This window comes from Salmo salar, chromosome 22 (assembly GCF_965601325.2).
Source record: "Salmo salar chromosome 22, fSalSal1, whole genome shotgun sequence".
NCBI lineage: Eukaryota > Metazoa > Chordata > Actinopteri > Salmoniformes > Salmonidae > Salmo > Salmo salar.
The window spans coordinates 10,013,587-10,026,880 of NC_138312.1; the positions used below are offsets into that span (position 1 = coordinate 10,013,587).

The 13,294-nt window shown below is 43.8% G+C and overlaps 1 protein-coding gene across 1 annotated transcript in view; it reads left to right on the forward strand.

Moving 5' to 3' along the window:
- The window catches only part of LOC106582710 (protein phosphatase 1 regulatory subunit 12B), a 35,779-nt gene that overhangs the window by 12,008 nt on the left and 10,477 nt on the right, over positions 1-13,294 (forward strand). The window contains exons 2-4 of the mRNA XM_014166045.3: positions 9,268-9,284; positions 9,487-9,598; positions 9,810-9,914. Coding sequence (XP_014021520.1) covers positions 9,268-9,284; positions 9,487-9,598; positions 9,810-9,914 — 234 coding nt within the window. The remainder of the gene's footprint in view (positions 1-9,267; positions 9,285-9,486; positions 9,599-9,809; positions 9,915-13,294) is intronic.

Here is a 13,294-nt window from a genome sequence, read left to right on the forward strand (position 1 = left end):
CACTGGTGGGAGAGGCAGATGGACGAACAATCCCTGCAGCGAGAGAGTCCTCAATGTACTCCTCCATAGCCTTGGTTTCCGGACCCGGCAGGGAAACCAAGGCTATGTGGGTGTAGTGCCCGGGAGAAGATCAATGGTGCAGTCGTAGGGTCAATACAGAGTGAGAGACGTAGCGCGGGCCTTGTTGAAGATCTCCAAGAGGTCAAGATACTACGCGGGAATGGCGGAGAGATCCAAGGCTTCCCCGAAGCCTGCAGGACAACGTCCTGGGGCAGGCTGTGCTGACTTACGACACTGCGCATGACAGAACGGGCTCCAACCCACGATAGAACCAGTAGCCCAGTTGATCAGAGGATTGTGCTCCTCGGAGGCATGAATACCCCAAAACCACAGGTACATGGGGAGATTCTATGAGCAGGAACTGCATACACCAACTGTGATTTCCTAATACTCGTAGGTTGATAGGAACCGTATTGCGGGTGACTCTGCCAATAGAGTGCCCATCTAGCGCTCTGACGTCCATGGGAATGGAGAGGGATTGAGTGGAGATTCCCAGCTCACGACACCAAGGTAGCGTAGATAAAGCTCTCGTCAGCCCCAGAGTCAATGAGCACCCGGAGAGATTTGGCCTGGTCACCCCACAAAAGGTTGGCATGGAGAGGGGTACCTACTGGTGAACCTGGTCTTTTTAATGGACAGGTGGAAATATAATGTCCTGTAGTCCCGCAATACAGACAGCTCCTGGTGCTCAATCTACGTAAATGTTCATCCGGAGACAATCTAGCCCTTCCCAGTAGTTTGGGCTGTGGGGGAGGTGAGTCAACCGCCCTCATGGATTCCCGTGGGCACTCGGGTGACCTCGGAGTCTTTCGGTAAGGTGGAAGTCGGGAACTTCCGGGATTACTCGGAGGTGAGGTGGGAGCAGTGGATGAGCGAGTGTGACCAGGAACCAACCTCTTCTCCCTCCTACGTTCCCGTAGCCGCCCATCGATCCTTACGGTCAAGGGGATGAGGTAATCGAGGTCCATGTGAAGCTCCCGGGCTGCAAGCTCGTCTGTAACCTCTTCCGGTAATCCATTAACCTGTCTAGGCTAGGCGGGACGAATTCGTCCCACCTACGTAACAGCCACTTGCAGCCTGTGGCGCGATTTTCAAAATCTTAAAAATCCTATTACTTCAATTTCTCAAACATATGACTATTTTACAGCCATTTAAAGATAAGACTCTCGTTAATCTAACCACACTGTCCGATTTCAAAAAGGCTTTACAACGAAAGCAAAACATTAGATTATGTCAGCAGAGTACCAAGCCAGAAATAATCAGACACCCATTTTTCAAGCCAGCATATAATGTCACCAAAACCCAGAAGACAGCTAAATGCAGCACTCACCTTTGATGATCTTCATCAGATGACAACCCTAGGACATTATGTTATACAATACATGCATGTTTTGTTCAATCAAGTTCATATTTATATCAAAAACCAGCTTTTTACATTAGCATGTGACGTTCAGAACTAGCATACCCCCCGCAAACTTCCGGGGAATTCGCTAACATTTTACTAAATTACTCACGATAAACGTTCACAAAAAGCATAACAATTATTTTAAGAATTATAGATACAGACCTCCTCTATGCACTCGATATGTCCGATTTTAAAATAGCTTTTTGGTGAAAGCACATTTTGCAATATTCTAAGTACATAGCCCAGGCATCACGGGCTCGCTATTTAGACACCCGGCAAGTTTAGCACTCACCATAATCATATTTACTATTATAAAAATTTCATTACCTTTTGTTGTCTTCGTCAGAATGCACACCCAGGACAGCTACTTCAATAACAAATGTTGGTTTGGTCCAAAATAATCCATCGTTATATCCGAATAGCGGCGTTTTGTTCGTGCGTTCCAGACACTATCCGAAATAGTAAAGAAGTGTCACGCGCATGGCGCAATTCCTGACAATAAAATTCAAAGTATTCCATTGCCGTACGTCGAAGCATGTCAACCGCTGTTTAAAATCAATTTTTACGTCATTTTTCTCGTAGAAAAGCGATAATATTCCGACAGGGAATCTCCTTTTCGGCAAACAGAGGAAAAAATCCCAAAGGCGGGGGCGGTCGGGGTCACGCGCATAAGCTAGTGTCTCTTGATGGGCCACTTGAGAAAGGCGATAATGTGTTTCAGCCTGGGGCTGGAATGACGACATTCTGTTTTTTCCCGGGCTCTGAGAGCCTATGGAAGACGTGGGAAGTGTCACGTTAGAGCAGAGATCCTTAGTAAATGATAGAGATGGCAAAGAAGTTCCAGAAATGGTCAGACAGGCCACTTCCTGTAAAGGAATCTCTCAGGTTTTGACCTGCCATTTGAGTTCTGTTATACTCACAGACACCATTCAAACAGTTTTAGAAAAATTAGGGTGTTTTCTATCCATATGTAATAAGTATATGCATATTCTAGTTACTGAGTAGGAGTGGTAACCAGATTAAATCGGGTATGTTTTTTATTCAGCCGTGTCAATGCTGCCCCCTAGCCCTAACAGGTTAAGGAACGTGTCAAAAAGGGCATCCAGGTTCCAGGCTCTCTCAGCTATCAACGTGTGAAAATCCACCGCAGAGTCTGCCACACTAAAGGAGTCTTGACATAGTTGGAGCAGCTTACGAGCAGGCTCTCTCCCAGACAATGGAAAATCTAACACTTTTTGTACCTCCGCCATAAACTCCTCCAGACTGAGGCAAACGGTGGACTGTTGATCCCACACCGCCGTAGCCCAGGAACATGCTGGTAAGACTTGGCAAGAATGCAGGTATAAATACACGGGATAATTAGGGGAGATGGGAGACACCTGGTGGGGGGTGGAGACGAGCACAAATACAGGTGGAACAGCTCAGGGTGTGACAGCGGATCAGCGTGGCGCAGGTGTTGTTGCCTACCTTCACCACTTGGGGCCAGCCCGTCAGGAAGTCCAGGACCCAGTTGCACAGGGAGGGGCTCAGACCCAGGGCCCTGACCTTAGTGATGAGCTTGGATGCCACTATAGTGTTGAAGGCTGAGCTGCAGTCGATGAACAGCATTCTTGTATAGGTGTTTCCCTTGTCCAGGTGGGATAGGACAGTGTGCAGTGCAATGGCGGTTGAGTCGTCTGAGGATCTGTTTTATTTTTTAATCCTTTATGTAACTAGCCAAGTCAGTTAGGAACAAAATCTTATTTACAGTGACGGCCTACACTGGCCAAACCCGGATGACGCTGGGCCAATTGTGCTCCGCCCTATTGGACTCCCAATCCGGCTGTTTGTGATACAGCCTGGAATCAAACCAGGGTGTCTGTAGTGACGCCTCTAGCACTGAGATGCAGTGCCTTAGACCTCTGCGCCACTCGGGCGGTATGCAAATTGTAGTGGGTCTAGGTTGTCGGGTAAGATGGAGGTGATATGGTCCTTAACTAGCATCTTAAAGCACTTCATGATGACATAATTGAGTGCTACAGGGCGATAGTTATTTAGTTCAGTTACTGTACCTTTACTTTCTTGAGTACAGTAACAATGGTGGACATTTTGAAGGAAGTGGGGACAACAAACTGGGATATGGAGATATTGAATATGTCCGTAAACACTCCAGGCAGCTGGTCTGCACATGGTCTGAGAACGCGGCTTCGAATGCCGTCTAGGCCGGCAGCCTTACAAGGGTTAAAATGCTTAAATGACTAAAGTATGTTCTATAGTTGCCATGGTGCCCTAGTAGCAGCTCCTATAAATGTGTACATACTTAGTAATTTGTTAGGCGTTTTTTAATCAGCTCTTTTGTTTTTGATAACATTGAGTTTTATTGCATTTTCTGTATCTGGTGTATTTGAGCCACATTTGAGCCAGATTGACTAACAGGTTAACACTTTTTGGCTTGGCTAGCTAGCTAGCTAGCTAGCTAAATGGCTAATGTTTTTGTTTGCGAAAAACATCTGAACACAGTACCAGCTATTCTGAGAACATCATTTGAGGAGTCGCCTGAAACGGGAGAGGAATGGCAGATGGAGGAATACAGCAGTGCTGAGGCAGAGGGCTCGTAGTGAGGACAACTGGGTACTATTCTGAATTCTGTGTTGAAGAGCTTTCTGAGGCATCACCCAAGTGGGTGCTACACAGAGTGGAAGAGAAATGGTTATACAATTGAGTCTGGTTCCCAGACTTGTCCTCTACAAGATCATCAGCAGACTCCATCACCATCATTTACCAACCTCTGACCAGCTCTCTCCGCTCAAGCCATGAACTGAGCCTCTCCATCTTCGGAGGATGCAGCTTTCATATTGCTTGTTTGTTTTTTACTCTTGAAGCGCTTTGAGATTCTGTGAAAAGCGCTATGGCAATGTAATTAATTATTATTATAATCAGCAAACAATGTCTCTTGCAGTCCGACTGACGAATTTGGGTTTGGGGGATACAAGGAGAATGCTACCTGCCCCAATGCATAGTGCCAACTGTAAAGTTTGATGGAGGAGGAATAATGGTCTGGGGCTGTTTTTCACGGTTCGGGCTCGGCCCCTTAGTTCCAGTGAAGGGACATCTTAACGCAACAGCATATAATGATTCTGTGCTTCCAACTTTGTGGCAACAGTTTGGGGAAGCCCTTTCCTGTTTCAGCATGACAATGCCCAGTGCACAAAGCAAGGTCCATACAGAAACGGTAAACGGTTTGTCGAGATCGGTGTGGAAGAACTTGACTGGCCCGCACAGAGCCCTGACCTCAACTCCATCGAACACCTTTGGGATGAATTAGAATGCCGACTGTGAGCCAGAACTAATAGCCCAACATCAGTGGCTGAATGGAAGCAATTCCCCACAACAGTGTTCCAACATCTAGCGGAAAGAGTTGAGGCTGTTAAAACCGCAAAGGAGGGACCAACTCCATATTAATGCCCATGACTTTGGAATGAGATGTTTGACGAGCAGGTGTCCACATACCTTTGGCTATATAGTGTGTAAATACTGTTTTATAAAGTGCTGAACAATGTAAAATTCTAAATTTTTACCTCATACATATATCAATTTTACATCAATTTCTATTGGCAGGTAAAACCAAATCATATATGAATGTGGCTGTAAATACTACATAATCATTCTCCATCAGCCAGTAATAGGACACGTTGGAAAGAGTCACTGTGCTAACAATTGGAATTATAGTGTATTGTACAAGGCACTGATGAAATACCTGGGTTGTATATAACAATATATTCCACTCATTATCTGAATTTCATTGATACACTCACTGTAACTGATGAATTTCAAGCAGAGAGACAGGCTATACTGTACCAGTTGACAAGTCGCATAGAAAAGTTTATCTTGCACAACGTTGCGTGGGGCAGAAATGCCATATAACACCACAGTATGTTTTCAGTTGCCAATTACTTTACAATACCCTCATTTGGTTTGGACACACCCACTCATTCCAGGGTTTTTCCTTATTTTTACTATTTTCTACATTGTAGAATAATTGTGAAGACATCAAAACTATGAAATAACACATGGAATCATGTAGTAATCAAAAAGTGTTAAACAAATCAAAATATTTTTTATATTTGAGATTTTTCAAAGTAGCCACTCTTTGCCTTGATGACAGCTTTGCACACTCTTGGCATTCTCTCAACCAGCTTCGTGAGGTAGTCACCTGGAATGCATTTCAATTAACAGGTGTGCATTGTTAAGTTAATTTGTGGCATTTCTTTCCTTAATGCGTTTCAGCCAATCAGTTGTGTTGTGACAAGGTAGGGATGATACACAGAAGACAGCCTTATTTTGTAAAAGACCAAGTCCATATTATGGCAAGAAATGCTCAAATAAGCAAAGACATGGTTACATTAAGACATGATGGTCAGTTAATCTGGAAAATGTAAAGTACTTTGAAAGTTTCTTCAAGTGCAGTCGTAAAAACCATCAAGCGCTGTGAAACTGGCTCTCGAGGACAGCCACAGGAAAGGAAGATCCAGAGTTACATCTGCTGCAGAGGATCATTTCATTCGAGTTAACTACACCTCAGATTGCAGCCCAAATAAATGCTTCACATAGTTCAAATCAAATCAAATGTATTTATATAGCCCTTCTTACATCAGCTGATATCTCAAAGTGCTGTACAGAAACCCAGCCTAAAACCCCAAACAGCAAGCAATGCAGGTGTAGAAGCACAGTGGCTATGAAAAACTCCCTAGAAAGGCCAAAACCTAGGAAGAAACCTAGAGAGGAACCAGGCTATGAGGGGTGGCCAGTCCTCTTCTGGCTGTGCCGGGTGGAGATTATAACAGCACATGGCCTAGATGTTCAAATGTTCATAAATGACCAGCATTGTCAAATAATAATAATCATAGTAGTTGTCAAGGGTGCAACAAGTCAGCAACACAAGAGTAAGTGTCAGTTGGCTTTTTCATAGCCGATCTTTGAGAGTATCTCTACCGCTCCTGCTGTCTCTAGAGAGTTGAAAACAGCAGGTCTGGGACAGGTAGCACGTCCGGTGAATAGGTCAGGGTTCCAGCAGGTTTGGGACAACAGGTCTGGGACAGGTAGCACGTCTGGTGAACAGGTCAGGGTTCCATAGCTGCAGGCAGAACAGTTGGAACTGGAGCAGCAGCACAGCCAGGTGAACTGGGGATAGCAAGGAGTCATCAAGCCAGGTAGTCCTGAGGCATGGTCCTAGGGCTCAGGTCCTCCGAGAGAGAGAAAGAAAGAAGGAGAAAGAGAGAATTAGAGAGAGCATATTTAAATTCACACAGGACACCGGAAAAGACAAGAGAAATACTCCAGATGTGACAGACTGACCCTAGCCCCCTGACACATCAACTACTGCAGCATAAATACTGGAGGCTGAGACAGGAGGGGTCAGGAGACCAAGTAACAGACGTCTCAACATGATCTATTCAGAGGAGACTGCTTGAATCAGGCCTTCATGTTTGAATTGCTGCGAAGAAACCACTGCTAAAGGACACCAATAATAAGAAGAGACTTACTTGAGCCAAGAAACACGAACAATGGACATTAGGCCGGTGGAAATCTGTCCTTTAGTCTGATGAGTCCAAATTTGCGATTTTTGGTTCCAACCGCCGTGTCTTTGTGAGACGAAGAGCGAAGAGTAGTGAACGGATGATCTCCGCATGTGTGGTTCCCACCGTGAAGCATGGAGAAGGAGGTGTGATGGTGTGGGGGTGCTTTGCTGGTGATTTATTCAGAATTCAAGGCACACTTAACCAGCTTGGCTACCACAGCATTCTGCAGCGATACTCAATCCCATCTGGTTTGCGCTTAGTCCCACTATACATTTACATTTACGTCATTTAGCAGACGCTCTTATCCAGAGCGACTTACAAATTGGTGCATTCACCTTATGATATCCAGTGGAACAACCACTTTACAATAGTACATCTATATCTTTTTTTTGGGGGGGGGGGGGGGGGGTTAGAAGGATTACTATATCCTATCCCAGGTATTCCTTAAAGAGGTGGGGTTTCAGGTGTCTACGGAAGGTGGTGATTGACTCTGCTGTCCTGGCGTCGTGAGGGAGCTTGTTCCACCATTGGGGTGCCAGAGCGGCGAACAGTTTTGACTGGGCTGAGTGGGAACTGTGCTTCCGCAGAGGTAGGGGGGCCAGCAGGCCAGAGGTGGATGAACGCAGTGCCCTTGTTTGGGTGTAGGGCCTGATCAGAGCTTGAAGGTACGGAGGTGCCGTTCCCCTCACAGCTCCGTAGGCAAGCACCATGATCTTGTAGCAGATGCGAGCTTCAACTGGAAGCCAGTGGAGTGTGCGGAGGAGCGGGGTGACGTGAGAGAACTTGGGAAGGTTGAACACCAGACGGCCTGCGGCGTTCTGGATGAGTTGTAGTGGTTTAATGACACAGGCAGGGAGCCCCACCAACAGGGAGTTGCAGTAATCCAGACGGGAGATGACAAGTGCCTGGATTAGGACCTGCGCCGCTTCCTGTGTAAGGCAGGGTCGTACTCTGCGAATGTTGTATAGCATGAACCTACAGGATCGGGTCACCGCCTTGATGTTAGCGGAGAACGACAGGGTGTTGTCCAGGGTCACGCCAAGGCTCTTAGCACTCTGGGAGGAGGACACATTGGAGTTGTCCACCGTGATGGCGAGATCATGGAAAGGGCAGTCCTTCCCCGGGAGGAAGAGCAGCTCCGTCTTGCCAAGGTTCAGCTTGAGGTGGTGATCCGTCATCCACACTGATATGTCTGCCAGACATGCAGAGATGCGATTCGCCACCTGGTTATCAGAAGGGGGAAAGGAGAAGATTAGTTGTGTGTCGTCTGAATAGCAACTATCATTTGTTTTTCAACAGGACAATGGCCCAACCCTCCTCCAGGCTGTGTAAGGGTTATTTGATCAAGGGTAGTGATGGAGTGCTGCATCAGATGACCTGGCCTCCACAATCACCCGACCTGAACCCAATTGAGATGGTTTGGGAAGAGTTGGTTCACAGAGTGAAGAAAAGAAGCCAACAAGTGCTCAGCATATGTGGGAACTCCTTCAAGACTGTTGGAAAAGCATTCCAGGTGAAGCTGGTTGAGAGAATGCCATGAGTGTGCAAAACTGTCATCAAGGAAAATGGTGGCTGCTATGAAGAATCTAAAATATATTTTGATTTGTTTAACACTTTTTTTGATTTCATGTGTTATTTTATAGTTTTGATGTCTTCACTATTATTCTACAATGTTGAAAATAGTAAAAAAAAAAAAAATTTAAAAAATAAAAAAAAAAACTTGAATGAGTAGGTGTGTCCAAACTTTTGACTGGTACTGTATGTACTGTAAAAGGAAAATGAATCTCTAAGACTGACATATTTCTCAACATGCTCACAACCTGCTTTTGGATACGAATATATTATTTATATAAATTGCATGTCAAATACTGTATGGAATTTACTTAGACTGACCATTATGTCATTGTATCATTATTTGATGTATTGCTGACAAAACTAAATGTTCTCATGGTATTTCACTCAACTTTGATATTAAATAAATGGCTCTGGGGTGAAATGTGTGTGAAACCCCGAAGAATGCACAATCAAAGGTTCTGAACATAGGGGGCATTACAAGTGTCATCTGTCCTAACACGTACCTATTTTATTCCTGTTCATTAAAGCCCAATAAGCATAGGTTGATTTAAAATACAATCCCAGGCAAAAGTTACACGAAGAAGACATTACACCTCATTGTTGAAGATCATTCAAACTACTCATGTTTCTGCATTTTGTAAGTGACATATCTTTTCTGTTTGTTTTCAGCATGAAAGAGTGTCCAGGTAAGCTGCTTTCATCTCAGTTCACTTTATCAAAGGTTTTCACTACCAGGCATTCATGCACATCCTAACAGCCATTGGTCAACTTTATTACTCAGGCCTCCTTTGCAACTGACCTTTTTATTACAGTTAGGGTCAAAAGTATATTGATGATCAAGCTCTGACACAGTGAAGTAGGTTCAGTCATTTGTTATCTTTCCCTCAGACTGGACTCGTCTGGTGCTTACGACCGAGAGGCCTATGATGCTCGCAGGGAAAACAGAATGGCAGCTCGGAAAAAGGCTGAGGAAGAGGCAGGATGCACTGACTATAAGAAGGTAACCTGTAATGCAAAATTCTCCAACAGTTTCTTAAAGCTAGCAAACTGGCATAGGTAGCTAACAATCTGTTGTGACATCTGTTATGTCATGATAATGACAGTATTATGTAGCCTTTATGACAGAGGGTTCAAGTAAAGTGTAGTAGAAAAATACTGTGGCATGTTGTGATATTCTGTGTCTGTTTGCTGTTGCATCTTTTATATTGCAGATGTACGAGGAGGCCATGTCTACAAATGAGAGACTCAAGTCCCGGCTGCAGGGCAGCAAACAGGAGCTGGTGTTGGTGCAGACTCAGCTGGAGAAAGTCACACAGGTGATTATCCCTAACTGGTATTCATCCGCCACACAAAATAGTTCAAACCCTCATCCCAAAATCAAATAAAACTGATGAAAATGACCAGATTGCAGAAAAGTCCAATGAATACGTACACTACATGGTATGTGTACCTGCTTGTCGAACATCTCATTTCGAAGTCATGGGCATTAATATGGAGTTGGTCCCCCTTTGCTGCTATAACAGCCTCCACTCTTCTGGGAAAGCTTTCCACTAGACGTTGGAATATTGCTGTGGGGACTTGCTTCCATTCAGCAACGAGCATTATTGACGTCTGGCACTAATGTTGGGTGATTAGGCATGGCTCACAGTCAGCATTCCAATTCATCCCAAAGGTGTTTGATGGGGTTGAGGTCAGGGCTCTGTGTGGGCCAGTCAAGTTCTTACACATCGATCTCAACAAACCATTTCTGTATGGACCTCGGTTTGTGCACAGGGTTATTATCATGCTGAAACAGAAAAGGGCCTTCCCCAAATTGTTGCCACAAAGTTGGAAGCACAGAATGGTCTAGAATGTCATTGCATGCTGTAGTGTTAAGATTTCCCTTCACTGGAACAAAGGCGCCTACTGTAGCACGAATCATGAAAAACAGCCCCAGACCATTATTCTTCTTCCACCAAACTTTACATTTGGCACTATGCATTGGGGCAGGTAGCGTTCTCCTGGCATCCGCCAAACCCAGATTCGTCCGTCGTACTGCCAGATGAGGAAGAGCGATTCATCACTCCAGAGAACCCATTTCCGCCAATAGCAGCGAGCTTTACACCAGTCCAGCTAATGCTTTGCATTGCACATGGTGATCTTAGGCTTATATGCAGCTGCTCGGCCATGGAAACGAATTTCATGAAGCTCCCGACAAACAGTTTTTGTGCTGACGTTTGGTACTCGGTGGTGAGTGTTGCAAACGAGGACAGACGATTGTTACGAGTTACACGCTTCAGCACTCAACGATCCCGTTCTGTGAGCTTGTGTGGCCTACCTCTTCAAGGCTGAGCCGTTGTTGCTCCTAGACGTTTCCACACTAACAGTACTTACAGCTGACCGGGGCAGCTCCAGCAGGGCATAAATCTGACCAACTGACTTGTTGGAAAGGTGGCATCCTATGACGGTGCCACGTTGGAGGTCACGGAGTTCTTCAGTATGGGCCATTCTACTGTGAATGTTTGTCTTTCGAGACTGCATGACTATATGCTCAATTTTATATCTGTCAACAGCAGGTGTTGCTGAAATAGCCTAATCCACTAATTTGAAGGGGTGCCCACATACTTGTAGTATATATGGATGGCTGTGCCATTTCATGACTTATTATGATTCCCAACTTACAGTTCTTGTCAACTACAATGTGGAATAACTCTTCCATATCCTATTACATGGACCACTGCACAATAGAATCAGGAAAGATGTAGGAGTGAGAACTATGACAGATTATACAAGTAAAATGCATTGGATGATTCCCAGAGGAAAATGCTGGGAAATTGGTATTTTTGAAGTACAGTACCATGTTTGTTTTCAAAGGTAAATATTGAAGAGTTATGTCCACAAATCTTTCACAATTGTGGGTTTTTTTCATCGGAAAAGATTGCTTATGACTACCTTTATGTGTGGGTAAAATATTACTGTTCTCAGATTTTTTTATTCATAGATTTTAGATGTGTATTAAAATGGCTTTTGTTGCAAAATGCTAATTATCCATTGTTTAGCTGGAATGGAATGTTCGTATCCTGTATATTCGACTGTGATATGTGGTTGTCTCTCACCTAGCAATCTTAAGATGAATGAATCACTCTGTGTCACGTCCTGACCAGCAGAGGGTGTAGTTGTGTAGTATTTTGGTCAGGACGTGGCAGAAGATGTCTGTAGGTTTGTTCTGGGTGTTGTGTTTCTATGTTGGTCTGTGTGGCTCCCGATCAGGGACAGCTGGTTATCGTTGTTCCTGATTGGGAGTCATATATTTAGGAGTATGTTTGTCACTTGGGTTTGTGGGTGGTTGTGTTAACACTGCTATGATTTTGTAAGTAGCCTGTCTGGAGTCGTTCGTGGTTATTGGTTTCTGTGTATACTTTGCTCTAAAATATTAAAAAGATGAGTATCCACATTCCGCCTGCAGTGTGGTCCCTTCAACACGGCAACAATTATGACACTCTGGATAAGAGCATCTGCTAAAAATGGCAAATGGCAATATTTTATATACATACCTCATTACTTTATTGATACATTTAAAAAAAAATGTTTTATATTAATGTCAGAAATGTAAAATTTCTACATTTGTTCTTAAAAATGTAATTACTTGTCACATTTGACTGTGTAAAACCTACAAGTAATACTTATTTGTCTGAGTGAGGTTCAGGCGGATATTTAGCATTTTGCAACAAAACATGATTATTTGTCTCCCTGTAATGAAACTTTCAAGTGATACTGTAGACTTCAAGCAAATACATTTGTTATTGAACAACCCCATGCCTTGATTAGGTGGTGAAAAAACAGTCTCTTTAAGTTCTTTAACCCTATTCTAAACGGTTTGTTGAGCATGTTTTGATAATGGATTTAGAAGTAGATATGAAAAAAATCTTCACTGGGATGGTCGACTCCCCAGCCCTCCTGCACCAATTTACATAATTTGTATCCTTTTGGGTTGCTGCAGTTCAGTGTTGTGGCACTCTAACTTTGCCCAATAAGAGGACTGTAAGAACTCAAAATCAGTCAGACATGGGATAAAAGGGAGGAATTCAGTTGTTGATGGATGAATATTGCACCATTTCTGTTAGGAATAAGAATATGGTAAATAGAAATGGTAATACAAAAAATGATATAATAGAAAACTACTCTTTGTCATGTATGGGGAACATGATGGACAAATGTACAGTTGCTAATTTGAAATTCAAGAAAAATACTTTGGGTGATATTGCACTACACACCACCTGAAAACTCATTAATTTAAATGTAATTAAATGTACATTTTTGGTCACCCCAAATTACCATAATGTGTCCAAATTTGACATCAGCCCTCATTTAACAATGCCTACCTACCTATGAAAGCCATTGAAGCAGAACTAAAGTAATTTCTGTTAGGCAAATTGCCCTTCTAATGTGCCATTGCTAATATGATCATCTTTAGACTTCTCAACCGCCAGGTAGAGCTCTAAATTTCCAAATTAAACAAAGTTTAACCCCCCCCCCAATCGTGTTCGTGATAGTCATCTTTCCCTAGAGTGGTCATATTTGTTTTCTAGGCCAAACCATTCAGACGTTACAGACATTTCATTTTTTTGTGAGAAGACTGATTTTCAGGTTCTCATGATCTGACAAACACCGCTGTAGCTCTGCCACCTTCCACTTCAGATTCAGAAGGCCGCCATAG